Source organism: Loxodonta africana, chromosome 2 (genome assembly GCF_030014295.1).
Source record: "Loxodonta africana isolate mLoxAfr1 chromosome 2, mLoxAfr1.hap2, whole genome shotgun sequence".
Taxonomy (NCBI): domain Eukaryota; kingdom Metazoa; phylum Chordata; class Mammalia; order Proboscidea; family Elephantidae; genus Loxodonta; species Loxodonta africana.
Window position 1 is genome coordinate 225,617,622 of NC_087343.1, and position 22,547 is coordinate 225,640,168.

Consider the following 22,547-nt stretch of genomic DNA (forward strand, 5'->3'; position numbering starts at 1 on the left):
TCCCCAAACCTTCTGTTGGCCCAGGACAGGAACCATTCCCGAAGACAACTCATCAGACACGAAAGGGACTGGACAGTGGGTAGGAGATGCTGATGAAGAGTGAGCTACTTGTATCAGGTGGACACTTGAGACTGTGTTGGCATCTCCTGTCTGGAGGGGGCATGGGAAGATAGAGAGAGTTGGAAGCTGGCAAAAATGTCATAAAAGGAGAGACTGGAAGGGCTGACTCATTAGGGGGAGAGCAAGTGGGAGTAGGGAGTAAGGTGTATATAAACTTATATGTGACATTCTGACTTGATTTGTAAACGTTCACTTGAAGCTCAATAGAAGTTAATAAAAAAAAAAGTTATGTTTTGTTTTGTAGCGTTCTCAAAATGTAAATCATTTCCTATTCCATGAAAGAGTGTTAGGGTACTGATGAGGGTTGGCGCAGTACCTACATTTAAGAGTTTTACGGTGTCATGGAGACAGGAAATGAGTACTAAAGGGGGTGTAAGCAGTGTGCTATGGAAACTCCAACTGGAGGATTGGAAGGGTTTGTGGGATGTTGGCTTTGAGGTGAGACTTGAGGAATTTAGGTGGTGTAGAGGCCCTTCTGGAAACCCTCGTAGCATAGTCGTTAAGTGCTATGGCTGGTAACCAAGAGGTCAGCAGTTCGAATCCGCCAGGTGCTCCTTGGAAACTCTATCGGGCAGTTCTACTCTGTCCTATAGGGTCACTATGAGTTGGAATCAACTCGACAGCAGTGGGTTTGTTTTTTTTTTTTTTTGTTTAGGGGCCCTTCGAAGGAGTCCTGGTGGTGCAACAGTAAGGTGCTCAGCTGCTAACTGAAAGGTCTGTGGCTCAAACCCAACCTTGGGAGAAAAGATCAACCAATCTGCTCCCATAAAGATTACAGCCAAGGAAACCCTACAGAGCAGTTTTATTTTGTCACGTTGGGTTGCCATGAGTCAAAATTGACTGGCTGGCACCTAACAACAACAGGGGCCCTTCTTACTATTTAGTGTTTGTTTGGTTGTAGTGAGAAGATACATAATCCTGTTCTACTTCATGGGAGCAACATTACTTTGTAAAACCAGTGTAACAAGCAAAGACAACACCAAGAATTTCACAAGGGGTAACTGCCATCATTCAGCCCAGTGGTGGAAACCAACCCAGGGTTTTAACTAATTCCTCCTTGGGGCATCCAGCCTCAGATAAAAATCACAAAGTTGAGCTAGAGGTGACAGGAATCAACACAGAATAAGAAACTCTTGTCCAGCTGTGTCTACACTTGGCCATTGCCAGTGAAGCCTGGATCCGCTGCCTGGGAATTCTATTTCCCTCAGGAATCGGAAAGTTAACCAGTATAAATGGGGCACTAGGCCAAATGGGGAAATCATCAATCGATGTTATTGACCAGCTCCGTGCATGGCTCCACCCGGATGGTACAAAATCATAAAGGAAGCTCCCTGGCTTTATAGCAAGCACATTCCCCTCGCTGCCCTGAATGGGCGTCCATCAGCCTGTTCTGTGGTATTTTAAGGAGGGAGAGCGGAAATACTGCTGCGTGGTCTTGCTTCTCACCCAAAAGGAAAACACTGAGTCTGGTTCTCAGTCCTGAGAGAAAATGTTAGTCTGTAGGTGGCAGCAGTTTCTAGCTCGTACAGTCCAAACAGAAAGGCAGAACTCAAATATAATAATTGTTGGTAAATGTGCTGTTAAAAATAGTGGTTACATACATTTAGGGGGTAAGCTATCGTGAGTGGTAAAATGTACAGAAGTTGCCAGATGGGGTTTTTCTGAGAATAGCACTATGAAAAGAACACTGACCCTAAAACCCATTAACTGAAAGGGAGATCCCAAGATAGGAACTTCAGTTCCAATGAGTAACAGGTAGTGCACGTGGAAATTCACTTCTGGCGAGAAGAAAACTTCTCCAGGTAATGCTTTGCAAACCAAACTCCCTTAAATTATCAACAGTTATGGGTGGTGGCTGCACAACATGATAAAAAAAACAAACCTGTTGCCAACGAATTGATTCCGACTCATAGCAACTCTATAGGACAGAGTAGAACTGCCCCATAGGGCTTCCAAGGAGTGCCTGGCAGATTTGAGCTGCTGACCTTTGGTAAGCAGCCTTAGCTCTTAACCACCATGCCACCAGGGTCTCTGCACAACATAATGTTGTTGTTGTTAGGTGCCATCAAACCAGTTCCAACTCATTGCGACCCTATCTACGTACAGCAGAAGGAGACACTGCCCGGTGCTGCGCCCTGCCCACAATCGGTGTTATGCTTGAGCCCACTGTTGCAGCATTGAGGGTCTTTCTCTTTTTCACTGACCCTCTACTTTACCAAGCATGAGTTCTTTTTCCAGGGACTAATCGCTCCTGAAAACACATCCTTGCTTCTTAGGAGCATTCTGGTTGTACTTCTTCCAAGACAGATTTGTTCGTTCTTTTGGCAGTCCATGGTATATTCAACATTCTTTGCCAACACCACAATTCGAAGGCATCAGTTCTTCTGTCTTCCTTATTCATTGTTCAGCTTTCCCATGCATATGAGGCGATTGAAAATAGCATGGCTTGGGTCAGGCGCACCTTGAAGAGGTCCTTTGCAGCAGCTTTGCCCAATGCGATGCGTCTTTTGATTTCTTGACTGCTGCTTCCATGGGTGTTGATGGTGGATCCAAGTAAGATGAAATCCTTGACAACTTCAATTTTTTTTCCATTTATCGTGATGTTGCTTATTGGTCCACAACACAATAATAGATATCACTAAATTGTACACCTGAAAAATGTTGAATTGGAAAATGTTGTATTATACATATTTTTACAACAATTAAAAAAACAAACTCCTTTAACCCCGGCACCACTGCCCTCTGGAACCCTGGCCGCCTTCCCCTGCCGCTTCCGTCTCCTCCAGGCTTCCTTTCTGTCCCTCTGCGGTGACAGCCCGCCAGCCTCCTTTCGGTCGGAGGACAGCGCGGGGGGAGAGCCCTCCCCTTTAAGCCTCGCGCTCCCCGGAAGTGGTAATGCCCCAGCGCCGAACCGGAAGTGGACACGGCCGGCGGCGGGGCAGAAGCGGCAGCGCGACGGGCAGGGAGCTGCCTCGCGGGCCCGGCGGGCGTCGCTGTCGCGGCCGGCAGAGCTGCTCACGCTCGGGCTGGGCCCGGCGCGGCCTCGGGGCTACCCATGGGGCGCGGGGAGCCGGGCAGGTGACGCCGGATGCCCATGGACGCCCCTGAGGAGCCGCTGCCGCCGGTGATCTACACCATGGAGAACAAACCTATCGTCACCTGTGAGTGCCCGTGCGGCGCGGGAGCGGGCGGCGGCCGTCGCCGGGAACCCGGGCCCCTCGCCCGGTGCCCTCGGTCCCCAGCAGCCGGGCGCGCACGCTCCGGCCGTGGCGCTTCCTGGAGGTGTGGCCGGGGCAGCGGCTGTGGTGGCGACGTCCGACCCCGCCGGGGCGACGTCCGACCCCGCCGGGGCGACGTCCGACCCCGCCGGGGCGACCTCCGACCCCGCCGGGGCGACCTCCGACCCCGCCGGGGCGCCGTCCTCCCTGGCGCCGCTCCCTCCGACCCTCCGGCAGGGCCCGCGGGCAATGCGGGTGCAGTTTGTCATCGGGCGGGTGGAACCCGCTCTGAGTCCGCTGGGGACGCGGGTGCACGCCCGGCACCGGGCAAGCAGTGGGGGCCCCGCCGCGCTCCGGGCCACGAAGGGGCCGTTCTGTTCAGTAGGGCCGGCCCTTTCCTTCCAGGCACTCGGTTCTCTCTGGGAAGGTCCTAATGGCCTTCAGAATTGCAAGCGTTGACGAATTTGGCATGCATTTATTATACTGGAAGTCGTAGGCTTGTACTTCAGTGAAGTGTAAAATACCAAAAAACAGAAAACCAAAATCCGCTGCCGTCGAGTCGATTCCGACTCATAGCGACCCTATGGGACAGAGTAGAACTGCCCCATTGAGTTTCCAAGGAGCGCCTGGCAGATTCGAACTGCTGACCTTTTGGTTAGCAGCCGTAGCGCTTAACCACTACCCACCAAGGTTTCCAAAAAGTGTTAAATAGAGCCGTGCAAATACGATCCGTTTAGTAAACTGTACTTTGGTGAGAATGACAGCGCTTACTGATTGAGCGCTGACTGTGAGCCAGGACACATTATCTCCTTAATCTTCACGGCAGTCCTTTCAGCCAGACTGAGACCCATTTACGCCTGAGAACAGCCCATTTTACAGGTGAGAAAACCGAGGCTCGGGGAGGTCAGGCGAGCTGCTCCAGTGTAAACAGTCTGACTTGCAAATCCACATTCTTGGCCACTAGATAGCTGCCTCTTTGTTTTGGGTGTCGAGTTTTTCTTTTTTGATCACATGTAATGTATGCTCAAGGGGACTTTTTCTTCTTAAGTTTTACAAGCGTGACTTTAGAATTAAATACTTTTTGAGACACTGAGCTTATGGGAATGTTGAAATGTTGGCTGACATTTTGATGACTTGCACAGAGGTATTTCAAGGTAAGGATTTTTGACTTTTGACACTGCTCTGTAACTTTATAAATTTATGAAGGTTATTTTTTTCAGATGATCTGTGCTCGGAGAGGAAGCCCTCTTTCTCTAGCAGAGCCTGGGTCCTAAGGCTGTGGGAGCATATTCCTGCCATTTCTTCCTTGTTTTGTCTGGTTAATGGCCATGCTCCTTTCTGCTTCCTCTTGTCAGATCCCTGAGAAGCTGTGTATTTAAAGTTGTAAGTTTGTTGCTTCATCATTAGATGAGAAATGTTCTTAGGGAAATGGACTGTGTCTCCTTGAGATCTGGGAAACTGGATTAGTTAAGCAGTAGCTGGGTATTTTTCCTCAGGATACTGGACACCTGCAAGTCTTCTCCAAGACTGCCCGTCAGTCTGAGAGGACAGGTGTGTGTAGAGGTGGTTGGAGGCGCCGTGATTTCAAAGTGCGTTCTGGACCCCCAGGGAAGATGAAGCCCTGCTCAGTGTGGTTCTCTCGTAAGAGTCCCAGTGCCTTCCAGGTTGTGAAAACATCCCCCAAATTGCTGAGTACATTTGATGTTGGGTATATTTATTGCTTATCAGGCACCCACGTGTCTAATATATCTCAGTCCCCTTAGCTTACATCTTGAGAGCAATATATTTTGGTAGGGGTTGTGTAAATGCATCTCTGAAGCCAAAGTTCCCATAGCTGTGTTGGATTCAGTCATGACTAATAGATAGAATTTGTTATCCTGCTGGTAAATGTTGTGATACGTGTTTCACGTGACGTTCTCTCTCGCTCGAACATACACACGCACATACATGGCAGACAACTAAGGGCGCAGTTACCTCTCCCAACAGATTTCATTAGAATACCGGATAATGGTGATAGTTTTCAAGCATAATGAGCAAATGTTGTCTGTAGTGATGCCATCGTAGTCTCAGAAGGTACAGCCTTTCCTTCTCTGGAGCCTCAGAAAAGAAAGGGGTTTAGGTAAACGTTCAGAGAAAGTTCACTTGAAATATAAGGTCTGTTTACAAGTAAAGGTCTTTTTGATCTCTAGGAAAGGCTGACTTACTAGTTCACACTTGAAATTATATTTCGGTTTATCTGGAGCTGAAGCTTTGGTAGGTGCTGTTGTCCTGGTTTCACTTCAAACCTTCTTTACCTTGTTCCCCTCTTTCAGTGGACATGTTTTGAAGGGAGAAGCTAGTGTAACCCATCTAGACAAAGACAATAGGAAGATTGCTTAAAAAAATCCACCCAGAGACTAGCGCGTAGGTACATAGTTTTCACCTTAGTATGTAACATTTTTGTTTTCAAAAGTCTTTTTTAAACCACCTTTGAAACATTGTTGCTTCAGATCTTCTTGAATACTTATCTCACCGCTGTACTCTTAGAAGGAGCCCTGGTGGCACAGTGGTAAAGTGCTCCACGGGAGAAAGATGTGGCAGTCTGCTTGTGTAAAGATTTGTGGCCTTGGAAACCCTACGGGGGAAGTTCTGCTCTGCCCTGCAGGGTCGCTATGAGTTGGGAAGAAACTGACTCGATGGCAGTGGGTAGGTTACTCTTATGATGTGGGTCTTTTAGAATGAATGTAGACTTTATACTTGTTTTCAAATTTCTTTCACAGAACTTAGAACATTTTGCTTTAGTGAAAAGGAAGCTTGCTTAGATCTTTTTGAGAAGTACAAGTAGTCCCCAGACTTATGTCAGGATTGTTCTAATGACTTCGTCATAAGTTGGTTCTGCTGTAGGTTGGATACGTTATTTTTCTTTACTATCGGTATCTTTATAAATCATAACATTGAACATCTGTGTGTGAAATCTGAGATTGCTAAGATCAGCAAATGACATGCTGCAGTGTTGTATGTAGTGCATATTACCAATGATAAGATGTACAGAAAAAGCCAGACGGTCGTAAGGGTGGTTCGTTGTAAGTTGAGTAAGTCGTAAGCTGGGGACTGCGTGTATATAGAGTGTAACTAGTTTAGGCAAAGGAGTCCTGGGATGGTGCAAACAGTTAATGTATGTTCGACTGCTAACAGAAATGTTGAAAGTTCGAGTCCGTCCGTAGGTGCTTTGGAAGATGGGCCTGACCATCTACTTCCAAAAAATCAGCCACTGAAAATCCTGTGGACCACAAGTCTACTCTGACACACATGGGGTCACCACGAGTCAGAGTTGACTCGATGGCAGCTGGCATCAGTAGTCTAGGTAAATCTAGGAACTGTTTATGTATGGACATGAGAGGATTGAAAAATCCCCGGAGTCAGTGTAGTGGATCACTACTTGAAAACCTTGCTGAATTATTTTAACAATATTCTGGAGCTACTTAGCAGTTTTAATGGGCTTTCGTCCATGGTCAAAAGTTTCCTAACCTCCTGCCCAGATGTCTCCAGGGACATTGGGCTTGTTACCTCAATAGGGATCTAGTTAAACCTCAGACAGTTTCAAGCTTGTAAATACCGAAGACTGTATCTGAAATGCAGAGAGACTTCAGCCAAACAGCTAGTGATTCTCCTGCTGTGAGGTCGGGTGTTGAAGTACCTCTACATAGCAGTTTGAATACCAACAGTGTAATTTATTAATCATGAAAAATGCCCAATGAAACGGAAACAAATCCAGCAGATCCATTTGGTCTAAATTTAAGTTTTAGCTTAGAGCTGACCACGGGGTGAGTTCTCTGCTTTAGAACAAAGCTTTGGGTATCTGATCCCAGGATGCATTAGGAGAGAAGCATTCCTCTTTCAGCTATTCTCTTCAGTGGACACAATACCATTTCGTTTATTTGTGTCTTTTCTTTGCTGACCATTCGGCATCATGCCCACAATAGAAGTTGTTTTATACTGTATTTGGAGGGCAAAGAGTAAAGGCATCACCAACTGTTCGTAATTTGTTTCATATGTCATTTTTACATGTGTGTGTTTAAAAACTGTTATGTCTTCTCTATGTGATCATGGCATCCCATAATCTTTCTGCATCTCAGTTTCCTCCATTGTGAAAAAGAGATAGTCGTACTAATCATATAGCGTTGATATGGGGCTAAAAGAATGAACATGTGTAAAGCACTCAGAGTAGTGCCTGGAACTGTGGAAACTATTGACTATTCCATGCTCAAAAAAAATGGTAGCTACTAATAAAAATCCCCAAACTTTCTCTGTTCACTGTGCCTCTATTATCTCAGTAATCTTTTCATGGTGACTTCAAGCCAAAAAGAATATCTAATACAGGTAGTCCCTGACTTAACCACATGTTGGAGTTTCGATAAACTGTGTTTAAGACTTTTTTTGGGGGGTACATCTTACTGTTGGTAATATGTACTACATACGATGTTAAAGTATATCTGTAAGTTATATGTAATGTTCCCAACCCCCAAAGACAAATAAAGTTCAGATTTATGAAGATACCGATAATAAAAGGCAATAATAATGAAAACTATAAGCAAAAAATGAGATATTTGGCTTACATCAGGACTGACTTATGACGGAGTCATTGGAACAGAACCCCATAGTAAGTCAGTGACTACCTGTAATTCCATTTATTAAGTGGTTACCCATTGCTGTCTGCATGTGAAAGCTGGACAGTGAATAAGGAAGACTGAAGAAGAATTGATGCCTTTGAATTGTGGTGTTGGCAAAGAATATTGAATATACCATGGACTGCCAAAAGAACGAACAAATCTGTCTTGGAGGAAGTACAGCCAGAATGCTTCTTAGAGGCAAGGATGACGAGACTGCGTCTACATAGTTTGGACATGTTGCCAGGAGGGATTGCCCCTGGAGAAGGACATCATGCTTGGCAGAGTACAGGGTCAGCAGAAGGGAGGAAGACCCTCAACCAGGGGGATTGACACAGTGGCTGCAAGAATGAGCTCAAGCATAACAACGATTATAAGGGTGGCTCAGGACCGGGCAGGGTTTCGTTCTGTTGTGCATGGAGTCGCCATGAGTTGGAACCGACTCGACGGCACCTGACAACAACAACAACAACATTGCTGTTGAGTCAATTCTGACTCAAATTGACCCTGTAGGACAGAGTAGACCTGCCCCATAGGCTTTCCAAGGCTATATCTTATGGAAGCAGACTGCCACATCTTTCTCCTGTGGAGCAGCTGGTGGATACTGAATGGTTAGGTCTATGTAATTAAGTATTTATGTCCTTCAGCAGAGTACGTGTGTGAAAAAGACTAATACACATAAACTGAAAGAAAAATATACCTTCATTTTACTCTTAAGCAACCACAAGTACCTACTAATGGGATGTGTGCACATGTTGGGTCCTGTGCAGCTCCTCACACCTCAGAATCAGGTTGGACACTGATTTTTTCGTGTGTGTGGTACTCGTGTCTTTATCACAGTGACCATGGAAAACGCTGTTTTGGGATGATAATGACCTCATCAAAAGGAGTGTAGAGTGATCTGACATTGAAAACGTGAGGACCTCAAGCAGTGTCCGGCACATGTTGAGCATTGCTGTTTCCCTCAAAAATGTAAAATACCCCGTAGTGCCTCTGTGAGTCTGCTGTAATACCCTGGGGCGCGTAGGTGCACCGTCTGGGAACCGGTGTTCTCAGTGTATTGGCCCAACTCTGGGGTGGGTTTGACCAGATAATTTAGAAGTGAAAAGCTTCTTTTTCTATTTGAACTTCGGCTTAGATGTCTGTCTTACAAGATGTGTTTCTGAAGAGTTTCTGGGAAAGTCAATTTTGGTTATGCAAATGAAACTCAATTACGGATCTTTTTTTTTTTTTTAAGCTCTGATGAATTGCTAAAGTAATCAAATCTGGAAGACATCACAACATATAAGCCAGTCAAATGTGTTTCTTCCAGAGACCTGCACGTTGACAGGCATGGCCCACACGTGGGCAAGGCTGAAGTTGGTCATCTTTTAGTGGATGTGCAAGTGGCTGACTTAAGGATTTTTTGCACTAAAAACGCTTTTCTTCTTTTTTTGCCAGCTAACAGAGTCCCTTCACATGAATTACGTGTTAAGCATGTTGGCCTCCAGAGTGCTGTCTGTCTTGATCTACTACTGCCCAGGGGCTTCAGACCCAAAGATTCACCCACCAGCAGGGGTGGAGAGACAGCACGACCTTCGTATAGCCCGACATGCATCAATTTCTGTATTAGCCCCTGATTTTGTTTTTATTTACCTCAGAGGCCTCTTTAGCTTTCTCTCCTTACATCTTACTTTTCCTTCTGTCTTTTCTGCCTTCTAGCCTGACCAAATCTTTGCTCTGTAACTGCTCTTAGCCTGAAATTTAAATATAAATGTATACAGTATTTTGGTATTTGAGAATAATGGGTTTCTACCTTAAAAATCCATAGCCTTGGAGCTGTTCTTGACTCTTCTTTTTTCTCACGTTTGACGTTCAGTTCATCAGCAAATACTGTTTTATTTACCTTTGAAATATATCTAGAAACAGCAGCTTCACTCCACCTTTACTGCCACTCCGCCAAATCCTAGCCACCATCACCACCTCCCCGGGACCACTGCAGAGCTCCCTGCTTCCCCCGCTGTCTCTGAAGCCTGTTCTCTGTGGAGGTGGGCGTGGTCCTCTTAAAACAGAAGTCTCAGCAGGTCATTCCTCTGCTCAGACCTCTCCACTGGCTAACCCCCTCTCAGAATAATATTCATAGGGTCTGTAATGGGCCACAAGACCCTCTATGGTAGACCCTACCCCTGTCTCGCAGCACTGGTTGCCTTGAACTCTTGAAGCCTGGCTTTTGTGCTGTTCTCTTTATCTTTGTTGCCCTCCTCCTCATTTCCCCATGGTGGGCTCCCTCCTTTCTTTTCAGTCTCTTCAAATACCACCTTATCTCAAGGCCTTCCCTGGCTACCTCCCACACCCCAGCTCATTGTTTGGGATCCCATTGACTCTATTCTTCTTGGTTTAGCACCCACTGCCATAAATACTTGTATTTTCTTTGTTTATTGTCTCCACTCCAACCCGTGCTACCCACAAACTAAAATGTAAGATTTAGAGTGGCAGGAACTTTTATGTGTTGTTCACTGCTATGCTCCTGGCGTTTAGAATGGTGCTCGGTGCGTGGTATATGCTTAGTAAATATTTGTTGATTGAATTAAATAAATGACTAAGTATTGCTCTGAGGGAAAAGCTGTGGTATATGTCATTCAGGTAACCCTGGTGGCGTAGTGGTTAAGCACTATGGCTGCTAACCAAGAGGTCAGCAGTTTGAATCCGCCAGGCTCTCCTTGGAAACTCTGTGGGGCAGTTCTACTCTGTCCTATAGGGTCGCTATGAGTCGGAATTGACTCGACGGCAGTGGGTTTGGTTTTTGGTTTGGGTTATATGTCATTTAGTGCTTCCGTACCATGAGAAACTTTTAATGCCCAAAACCCTCCTCTTTAAATACATGTTTTCATCAAAATAAGACAGCTTTGTGGAAAATGCTTGACAAGTTTGAATCCTGATCCATCAGACTTGTTTTCAGGTAAACTGATACACATTTAGTTTTTGATACTATTCTTTGGACTTTCTGAATTGAGAAAATACATGCTAATCCACAAAAGATACTAAGCTAACTGGGATGCTGGGGGCCCTGGGGGTTCAGTGGTTAAGCGCTTGGCTTCCAACCAAAAGGTCGGCGGTTTAAACCCACCAGCTGCTCCGCGGGACAAAGACGTGATAGATGGTCTGCTTCCGTAAAGATTACAGCCTCGGAGACCCTATGGGACAGTTCTGCTCTACAGGGTCGTCGTGAGTGGGAATCGACTCTATTGCAGCGGGTTTGGCTTTGGTATGCTAGGGCCCGTATTGTTTAAGATGATTCTGAGTTGTGTTCGGCTAGGATATCTTTATCACTAGTTGATAGAAGTTTAACTATGATCGAACAAAGCCATTCTTGAGTGCCTGATTTGGCTTCTAAAAAGGCACATTTAGGATTGAGGAGGAAATCAACCTGGCATTTGGATGAAGTCTTGAAAGCAGATACGCTTTTAACTTTTCAAAACTAAACTTTAAAATCCATGAATAAAACATGAATGCATTTTTATCATAAAGAATAGAATCTAGAAGTGGAATTGCTGGGTCAAAAGGTGGGGAGCACTTTAAATCTGGAAAGCCACTTCCAAATTGCCCTGTGGAAAGCTGCAGCGAGTTATACTCCACTACACCAGATAGAAAAAATAGCTATAGTCTATGTACTATAAAATTCATTTATTGTGAATGTACAGTTCTGTGACTGATTGTAAATTTTTTGTATTGTGCAACCATCATCACTCCAGAAAATTCCCTCGTACTTGTTGGCAGTTAACCCCGCTCCCTCTCCCAGCCATAGGCTACCGTGATCTGCTTTCTGTTTCTGTGATGAAATCATGCAGTGAGTGGTCTTTTGTATCTGGCTCCTTTTCACCCTGCACATTGTCTTCACAGCTCATCCATGTTACACCATCTATCAGCAGTTCCTTCCTCTTTATTACTGAACACTGTTTCATGGAATGGCTATACCACATCGTGTTTACCTATCACCAGTTGATAAACATTGGGTTGTGTCTACTTTTGGCTGTAAATATAATGCTGCTGCACACACTTAGGTGCATATCTTTGTGGACATACATTTTCATTTCCCGTGGGGAATCTTAGGAGTAAGTAGAATTGCTGTGTCATTTGGGAAGCTTAGGAAACCCTGGTGGCGTAGTGGTTAAGTGCTGCGGCCGCTAACCAAAGGGTCAGCAGTTCGAATCCTCCAGGTGCTCCTTGGAAACTCTGTGGGGCAGTTCTACTCTGTCCTATAGGGTCGCTATGGGTCGGCATCGACTCGATGGCACTGGGTTTGGTTTTTTTTGGATAGGAAACTTAATGGTATGTTTAACTTTTTAAGAAACTGTCAAGTTGTTTTCCAGAGTGGAGGCTCGGTTTTACATTCCCATCAGCAGTGTATGAAGGTTCCGGTTTCTCCACGTTCTTGTCAACACTTGCTAGTGTCTCTTTTTTTGTTATAGCCATTCTAGTGGATGTGAAGTAGTGTCTTATTGTAGTTTTAATTTGATTTTCTTAAGGGTGAATGATGTTGAACATCTTTTTGTGCCCTTATTAGCCATTTGTATACTTTCTTCAGTGAAATTTTTATTCAGATATTCCACCCACTGTTTAATCGGTTGTCTTTTGTATTACTGAGTTGTAAGAGTTCCGTATATATTCTGGATTCATGTCCTTTAGCAGATGTATGATTTGCAAATATTTTCTCCCAATCTGTGGCTTGTTTTTTCATATCTTTCATTAGAACTGACTCAATGGCACCTAACAACAACAGCAAGAATGATATCTTTTGAAGTGCAAAAATTTTTGATTTTGATGAAATCCAATGATTAGTTTTTTCTTTTATGGATTGTGCTTTTGGTGATATATCTAAGAACTCTTTGTCCAACCCAGTATTATCATCGTTGTTTTAGCGTACTTGATTGTTAAAACCAGTTGCTGTCAAGTTGATTCTGACTTATGACGTCCCACGTGTTTCAGAGTAGATCTGTGCTCCCTAGAGTTTTCAGTGTTTGTGACCTTTTGGAAGTAGATCTCCAGGTCTGTTTTCTGAGCCGCCTTGGGGTGGATTTGAACCACCAACCTTTTGGTTAGTAGCTGAGCACTTAACCATTTGCACCATCCAGGGGCTCCACTTGATTATTAGTGAGCTTCTTTTTATATGTGTTTATTGGTAAACTAACCTCTTCTGAATTATCTCCCCATCTGTGTTTCTTTTGACCTTTAAGAGGGATAGCCAAGACACATCTAAAAGATGAATTGGAATAGTACTAGGGAAAAAAAAAATGCACATTCTTTTTTTATATTTTATACCACGTGTATGAGTTTCGTAGGGCTGCTATGACAAATTGCCACAAACTAGGTGGCTTAAGACAACAGAAATGTATTCTGTCACAGTTCTGGAGTCCAGAAGTTGGAAACCAGTGCTCTAGGGGAGCATCATTTGTCGCCACTTCCAGCTTCTGGTGGTAACAGGTATTTCTTGGCTTGTGGCCCCATGGCTCCAGTTTTTGCCTCAGTCTTCCTATGGCTTTTCCTTCTGGGTCTGTGTGTTTTTCTCTTCTGTCTCGTATAAGGACGTTTGTTATTGGCTTTAGGGCCTACTTGGATAATCCAGGATGATCGCATCTCGAGATCCTTCACATAAATACATCTGTACAGGCCCTTTTACAAATAAGGTCAGTCATAGATTTTGATGGTCAGGATGATCGTGTATCTTTTTGTGGACTGCTATTTAGCCCAGTACACCACAGTGTCTGCCTTTATCCCCCTCGTGCATACTGGCCAGCATTCAGCGTGTGTCTGTGGTTTTATTATATAGTTTCTATGTCTTTGGAGATTTGTAAAACAAGTGTTGAAAAATAGAAATAGCTTCAATAATTGCCTGTAAAGGGTAGTGAGACTGCCCTCCTGGTACTCCTGACCAAGGGAACATTTTGTTGGCATCTGGGCTTTTGGAGTCTAGATGTTGAATGCAAGGTGGGACCATCTCTTAGAAAGTGCCAGACCTCCTCCGCAGTCTGTTTTACCTTATTTTTTCCCCTGGGAAACTAAGCACCTTTCTTCAGCTTCTTGGACATGTGTTACATGATTTCTCATTCTTCAGTACTATTTAAGGCCCCTGTTTTCAAAATTAAAAAAGTGAGTAGAGAAATTATTAAGAAACCGACAACAGGTTTAGACCTTAGTTTCACAGAGACAGGCGATGTTTAGGACTTTTTCTTATTTCTAACAGATCTGTTTAGCATCTAGAAGTCATTGAGTAAATTTCAGGGTTGAAATTTTAGGTGGAGGCTTGAACTAACAACTCATTTGGGTAGTAACTTTTACTAAATCCAGAGTATGCCATTTGGAGTTGCTATGAGTCAAAATCAACTTGACGGCAGTGGGTTAGGTTTTTTTGGTATAGTTCACCTGGACCAGTTAGTAAGCTTCTAAATGTCAAGGTTAACAACAGGAAGGACTATCAGAGGTCACTTTGTAGTTTAAGAACTGAGGGCCAGTTTTGCTGTACCTTGACCACAATCACTCAGTAACACAACTAGGACCAGAATCAAGTTGTTTGACTCTTCCTGTACCAAGTGGAAGGAGCCTGGGTGGTGCATTGTTTGAACACGCGGCTGCTACCTAAAAGGTTGGCGGTTTGAATCTGCCAGTGGCTCTGTGGGAGAAAAGACCTGACGATCTGCTTCCATAAAGATTATGGCCTAGGAAACCCTATCGGGCAGTTCTACTCTGTCACACGGGGTCGCTATGAGTTTGAATCAACTTGACAGCACAAAACACAGCAAATATACCACAGTGGCTTTACCAAGTGATTAGGTAAGTCAGACACCGGATGCCCAAATATAAGGGGAGGTTTGACCCTAAAATTATCCCTCACAGGAAGCTTTTGTTGTAGAGTTAAATGAAACAAAAATGTCAGTTTCTTTTAGCCTAGCATTCCAAGAACTGAGCAAGCCAGCCACTCTAGAATTTTTTTAATGTACTCTTACTTATTCTAAAAATCAGATTCTGAGGACTGGGCAGTGTTTGCTGCACATTACTTCTACTGTAGGGTGCCCTGTCCTTTGGGGGTCCTGGGTTTTCTAATGTAGAATGTGAAGGAGTTGGGCCACAGTCTCCATTCAGCAAATAGTGACTTACTCCTGTCACATGCCAGGCACTGTTGTAGGTGTTTGAATGACACAGTGAGCAAAGATCACAGCCCTCCTAGAGCTTTTCCAGCAAGAGGAGATAGATGCTGCGTGTGCAGTATGTTAGGAGATAAGTGTCGTGGAGGAGGAGATAGATAACGCGCGTATAGTGAACTGTGTAGTATGTTAGGTGATAAGTGCCGTGGAGGAGGAGGTAGCTACTGCACATGTAGTAGACTGTGTAGTGTGTTAGGCGATAAGTGCCATGGAGGAGGAGATAGATACCGCGCATGTAGTAGACTGCGTAGTGTGTTAGGCGATAAGTGCCATGGAGGAGGAGATGGATACCGCGCGTGTAGTAGACAGTGTAGTGTGTTAGGCGATAAGTGCCATGGAGGAGGAGATGGATACCGCACGTGTAGTAGACTGTGTAGTGTGTTAGGCGATAAGTGCCGTGGAGGAGGAGATAGGTACCGCGCGTGTAGTAGACTGTGTAGTGTGTTAGGTGATAAGTGCCGTGGAGGAGGAGATGGATAGCGCGCGTGTAGTAGACAGTGTAGTGTGTTAGGCGATAAGTGCCGTGGAGGAGGAGATGGATACCGCGCGTGTAGTAGACTGTGTAGTGTGTTAGGCGATAAGTGCCGTGGAGGAGGAGATGAATACCGCGCGTGTAGTAGACTGTGTAGTGTGTTAGGCGATAAGTGCCGTGGAGGAGGAGATGGATAGCGCGCGTGTAGTAGACTGTGTAGTGTGTTAGGCGATAAGTGCCGTGGAGGAGGAGATAGGTACCGCGCGTGTAGTAGACTGTGTAGTGTGTTAGGTGATAAGTGCCGTGGAGGAGGAGATGGATAGCGCGCGTGTAGTAGACAGTGTAGTGTGTTAGGCGATAAGTGCCGTGGAGGAGGAGATGGATACCGTGCGTGTAGTAGACTGTGTAGTGTGTTAGGTGATAAGTGCCGTGGAGGAGGAGATGGATACCGCGCGTGTAGTAGACAGTGTAGTGTGTTAGGTGATAAGTGTTAATGGAGGAGAGAGGAGAGAGAAAGGATAAGGGAGCAGGAGAATTGTAACAGAAAATTGCAAATATGTACAACATTAGAATGGTATAGAGACCCTATGAGCCTGTCACCCAACTTCAGTAGTTGGGTGAATTGTCCGATCTTGTTGCCCAATCCTCTATTATTTTGAACAAATCCCAGACAGCATAGCATTTATCCATAAGCGTGTATCTCCTGGGTGGCTCCTTTGTGTCAGCACACTGTCCTGTGCCCTCTGTATTTCCTGTGAAGTGGTAGTTGGTGCTAGAGGCTTGATCAGATTCAGGGTGGACTTTTTTGGCAAGACTGCTTCATAGGTTGTGGTGTGATTTTCTATCAGGAGGCACATGATCTGGCTGTCCCTCTTTTTTGTGACGTTAAGCCAAAAAAAAAAAAAACAAATGCGTTGCCTTTGAGTTGATTCTGATTTATAGTGACATTAGCAGCCGAGCCCCGGCGGCGCAGTGGTTAAGAGCTTAGCTACTAACTAAAAGGTCAGCAGTTCCAATCCACCAGCTGCTCCTTGGAAACCCTGTGGGGGCAGTTCTACTCTGTCCTATAGGGTTGCTATGAGTTGGAATTGACTCGACGGCAACGGGTTTGGTTTGGTTTTGGTTATTTTCACGTCCTTTAATTCAGTAAGGGTTGCAAAATGGTGATATTTTGATTTTACCATTTCATCTTCATGTATTAGCTGAAATATTTCTGTAAGGAGTGTGTCTGTATATGAACATACATACATATATATACATACATATGCAATGTTTATGTTATTTAGCTACTCAGTGGCATAGTTTGGATAGGAAGGGCAGGCTAAATGCTTGGTAATTTTCCTTATCTGTTTTCAAAATGAGTTGGTTCATTAGCATCCTTCAGTGGTGATCAATTAGCTTTTTTTTTGTTTTTTTAAAGTATCCAGTATGAACATAAAGTTTTAAATATACTTACTATGTTTCAGTCCATTGCAGGTATGATCCTTATTGATGGGTAGATTACTCCATCTTTGGCCAGGGAGAGGCTCTTTCAAGGTGGCCCCTGAGTTGTAGGAATCTATTAGTTTCTTTACTCTCTGACATGACAAGGTGTTCCAGGCTCATTTTGTATATTTCCTGCCCCAGTCCTGGAGGCAGCCATTTCTCCGAGGAGCCCTGGTTCCTTTGGGTGGTGAGTGGTATTTCAAAAGCACAGTCTGCGTGCTCTAGAGTGTCTGGTTGCTGCAAGATCTCTTCAGTGGGCAGAAAAAGGAATTGGATATTTTGTGTATTTTAAAGATAAAATATATCATAAGCTCATACTGGTATTTTTAATTGAAGTTCAGGACTACAGTGTTTTAATTAACTGCTCTGTCATCTTTCTTCCATACTGAAAATCCTAATTCTCATGGTTACTTGGGGCTGATAGAATTAGAGCAGTGGTTCTCTATTTGAGTGTGTATCGGAGTCACCTAGAGGGCTTGTAAAACTGCAGATCGCTAGCCCCACTCCTAGAGTTTCTGATTCACTAGGTCTGGGGTGGGGCCCGAGAATTAGCATTTCACAGGTTTCCAGGTGATGCTGCTGCTGGCCTGGGGACCCACTTTGAGAACCATAAGGCTTGTACCATTTGGAATCTGCAGTTAGATCTCGTGAGAAGGTTATCTTTGAACAACGACTCTAAGGAGGGCCTTGGCCATACTGGAAATCTTGTAGATGGGAGGGGACCCCTTCTCATTCAAAGCCCTGAGGCAGGGCGTGCCTGGGGTATATGGGCACCCCAAAGCTCTTGTTTTTTTTCTTAAACTTACAGTTGTTATAATTCGGTGGTGTTTTAGTGTTTGGGGTAATTTCATATTCCTGTATTTTCTTTATTTAAAAAATATATGAACTGTTTAGGCTGATTCTTCAGTATTCTTATGTTTAGATGCACTGATCCAATTCTTATTATTTTTTTTTTTAACCCCTCAGTTTTAAGTCCGCCCTGGTCTCTGAGTACTAGAGTGGGTGACTGTGGTATCCCTGTTTATAAGTCTTTGCTTCAGCGTCTTAACAGTATTGGCATGTGTATTGTCTTTTAAGTTAAATAAGTAAAAAATAAAATTAGAAGGCTTTGGGACTTTGGAAAAATCAGATTTCAGCAAAGATGGCTTTTCAGCTCCTTTATATCTTATGACTAGTCTTTATTGCATTGGTTGTAGTTTCTTTTCTGCAAGATTCCATAGTATAGAACTTGATCAGCACTGGCATATTGTACTCTTTTCCCTTTGATGACACGTGCTGATGGTAGTAATTGTTGTGTAGACATTGGGTCCTGAGACAGTGAGAAAAACAGAGTGAGAGAGGGTGTCTGTGTGTGTATTTACAGAGGAGGATTTGGAGGAGGAAAGGTCGGGGCCACAGTAAGCATCAGAAAGAATACCAGGTGATTGGGCTTAAAATTAAAGCCAGCAAGGAAATGACAAGATACATGGAGTTGTGATTTCAAGTCCCGTCATTTTGGCACAGAAGGATCCTGACAGTGGACAGATGATGGGCGTAATTCCCATCCTGTCTCTGTCAAGAATTATTTTCCTTTAAACTTGGCTTTTGAGGTGAAAGCTATAGGAGTGCTCACTTTCTTTACTTCTCAAATAACATGCCTTCCATTTAAGGGAGGGCAGTGTTTATGCACAGGAATGAAACCCAGTAGCCTACCCATTTTAGGGGTAAGCGAACCTGGTTCTCTACCTATGGAATCTGGATGACATCTGGATCCTTTTTTTTTTTGTTCCTTTCTCATTAACTGTCACCTCCTGCCCTGTATCCCTCACATATGAAAGCCTTTCATACACAGAGGCTCTGGGACGGACCACTGGGGAAATTTCATTTTCCGTGATTATGCGTTTGATCTTAGTTTTCCCCATGAAAGAGCTACCAATTAAACCCCATTCCTGTGGCTTTGAATTCCGACTCATAGTGACCCTTTAGGACAGAGCGGAACTGCCCCATAGGGTTTCCAAGGCTATAGAGTCTCTGTGAGTCGAAATTGACTTGACTGCAGTGGGCTTTTTAGATCTTCACAGAAGCAGACTCACATCTTTTTCCCGCTTGACCCGCCGACCTTTCTGTTAGCAGCCGAGTGATTAACCACTGTACCACCAGGACTCCTTAGCTACCAGTTAGAAGCATTGATTAGTTTTCATTACCTCATTGGCATTATACATAAATTATAGCAAATATGCTTTACACATTATTGAACAGGCTGAGATGACTTCCCAGTTCGTGGCCTTGGACATTTTTATCATCCATTCGAACATTTGTTTCACCAACAGCCATTGAGGAAAAATGAATCTGTAGTCTTAGGCAAGCATGTGCATTCTTATGCTTAGGGACAGTGCCCACCCAAGCACTCATGGTTCTCAAATTGAATGAACTGCCTAACAGTGGATTGCAGCTTTCCTTTGTTAACAGCATGCTTGAGGAATAGCTATTTAGGCAAGGCTTTCTATAAAGCAGTTGTTAGGTAAATTATATATTTCCTTTGACTTTTTTGTTCGAAAATAGAAACACAGACTCTCTTGCTTGGAAGGGTCCTTAAAATTAGATTATCTAATCCTAGTCCGGAAACCCTGGTGCGTAGTGGTTAAGTGCTACGGTTGCTAACCGAAGGGTCAGCAGTTCGAATCTGCCAGGCGCTCCTTGGAAACTCTATGGGGCAGTTCTACTCTGTCCTATAGGGTCGCTATGAGTCGGAATCGACTCGACGGCACTGGATTTGGTTTTGGTTTTTGGTTAATCCTAGTCCAGGGGGCACTGGTGGCTGAGTAGTAGAATTCTTACCTTCTGTGCAGCAGAACCAGGCTCGATTCCTGGCCAGTGCACCTTGTGCAGCTACCACCCATCTGAAGGCTTTGTGTTACTGTGATGCTAGCCAGCATTCAGCAGAACTTCCAAATTAAGACAGATTAGGAAGAAAGGCATGGTGAGCTGCTTCTGAAAATCAGCCAGTGAAAACCTTATGGAACACAACAGGCCGCTCCTGTTGTGAACGGGTCACTGTGAGTCAGGGGGAGCAACTCCAAGGCAGCTAACTACGTCAGCAGCCCTAGTCCAGCCACCCAACTGCCGCCTAAGACTCTGCAGAGCCCCTCCCAACTAGGAGATCATCTAGCCCGTGTGTGAGAGTCCCCAGATGTGTGACACCTGTTGCACCCCCAAATGCAAGCTACTCCATCTTGGACCAGAGTTCTTTCTAAACTAAAAACAAAACAAAACAGAACTTGTTGCCGTCGAGTCAATTCTGACTCTTAGTGACCCCATAGTTCTTTATGGTGCACTAAAATCATCCCGTCTTTGCCAGTCTGCATTGGTGCAATGCAGACTGAATGTAACCCTTCTTCATAAATGTGACAGAGCACTTTAGGTAGCTGAAGACAGCCGTGCCACCGACAGGTTAAACAACTCCTGATCACTTCACCAAGATGACATAAGAGATGTGTTTTATCAGAAAAGATACTATCTGCCTTTACTAAGATTTTGCTAAAAAATTTGATGAAAAATCATACTGTATGAGAGTATTAACAAACATTAAAATCTCTTGTGCAACATAAATCTCCAAATAAAAATACAGTCAGCCCTCTGTGTCCACGGGTTTTGCATCTGCAGATTCAACCAACCGCGGATCAAAACTTTTTGGAAAAAAAGTTCTAAAAAGCAAAAACTTGAATTTGCCACTGAATCCCTGCGAATGAAGTGACACGCAGGCATCCCCTACTCACGGATCCTCCTCTCTCTAGCACTCATTTAGCATTGTTTGCCTGGCGTCTCCTTTGTTTGCTGCTTGTGTTGTGTGGACCCTTTGTTTCTGTGAAAAAATGGCTCCTAAAAAGCAAGGAAGTGGTCAAAGCAGTCTCTGTATGGCTAAGTGTGAGGGGTTGAGGAGAGCGAGAGGAAGGGGCTTCAGGCTAGTGAGAGATGATGGGTTAGCTACAGAAGGTACCAAAGCCTCCAGGACTTCAGGGTCACAGCAGATGGGCGTCAGTCGGCTGAGGCCCAGGCAGCGTCAGCATGCCCAGAAGAGCTCCAGAAATTCACAGAAGAGAAAGGCCACCTTCCAGAGCAGGTCTTTAATTGTGATGAAACAACTAGCTACATAGCATTTACGTTGTATGACTTATTATAAGTCACCTAGAGATGATTTAAACTGTAAGGGAGGATGTGTGTAGGTTATATGCAAATACTATGCCATTTTATATATGGGACTTGAGTATCCTTGGATTTTGGTCTCCAAGGGACGGGGGCGGGGTGGTGGTGGTGGGGTGTGCTGGAGCCAATCCCTGTGGATACTGAGGGGAGACTATACTGATCTTGAGACTGTATGGTATTGTATTGAGGAAAGCTGAGCGCCAGCTGCACGTTGGCTGAGCATTTTGTTTTTCTTTGCCCTTTTCTCACGCGTATATTTCCTGACCGTTTTCCATTTTGTGTTAAGGCTCTTACGGCGATGTATGTTTAAGAATCGGTACTGTGTAAAGCAGATGACAGAAATTTCACTCCATCGGTGGACGTCTTCTGGAACCTGTATTTTAGCCAACTGGGTCAGCACAGCTGCTACAGATTAATTTGTAAACGTGATACGGTGAAGGATAGAGAAGCAGTGCACAGTGGTAGCTGAGAAAGTTGACTCCAGAGCAGGGCTGCCAAGGTTCTAATCTGAGCATTGCCACTGACCAGTGGCTTGACCTTGGCGAGTCCTGGACTTCTCTGTGCCTCGGTTTCTCCTCGGGCTGTGTGAATAGAGCTCAGGGCAGGGCCTGGCCTATGTAAACAGGTAGCCCTCTCTTGCCTTTCCTGTTAGTCACTTTCTGCTTACAGCTGGTGCCAAGCCCTCTGTAGCTTAGCAAGAGTCCTCCTGCATAATCGGATCAAAGATATTAGGTAGATTTTTGAGTGTTCTCAACTCGTGTCTGAAAAAAAAAAATCATAGGATCTAGTGATTCTACAAGTATGAAAACACTTGTCCTCTTTAAGAGGGAGCTTTGCAGTTTAATCTTTGGCTTCCCCAAAGGCACATTGTACACCATAGCTCTGGAGCATTCAAACCACATTTGGTAATTTATGTCACTTTCTTCTTTTTTTTTTTTTTTCTTCTTTAGACTGTTTAATGCTAAATGTAGTCCTACATCATAATCAGCTCCTAAAATCTTTTAAAACTATTGTATAAACATAGAAACATTAGCAACAACAAGCTTACAGCTTTTTAAAACAAACGTTGTTTTAGGTTAAAAAGTGATACATGCCTTTACTTTAGTTTAGACATTATGTATTTTCCTATAACCCAGAAAGCGAACATCCCTGTAGTCTCATTCCCCCACGGCTTAGGGTTTGGTTTGGGCATAGATTTTCATGTGTGTGTGAAGCGCTGGATGTTTGCCCATCTAGTTTGGGTATT

The 22,547-nt window shown here is 44.3% G+C and overlaps 1 protein-coding gene across 4 annotated transcripts in view; it reads left to right on the forward strand.

Annotated features, from left to right (window-relative positions):
• The first annotated feature begins 3,127 nt into the window (after nt 1-3,127).
• Nucleotides 3,128-22,547, forward strand: part of TRAPPC10 (trafficking protein particle complex subunit 10) — a 98,459-nt gene continuing 79,039 nt past the window's right edge. Inside the window, exon 1 of one of the 4 annotated variants that reach the window (XM_064279526.1) lies at nt 3,128-3,281. In XM_064279526.1, coding sequence (XP_064135596.1) covers nt 3,209-3,281 — 73 coding nt within the window. In that variant the 5' untranslated portion in view covers nt 3,128-3,208. The remainder of the gene's footprint in view (nt 3,282-22,547) is intronic. The other 3 variants (XR_010321077.1, XM_064279527.1, XM_064279528.1) reach the window with 3 other exon arrangements.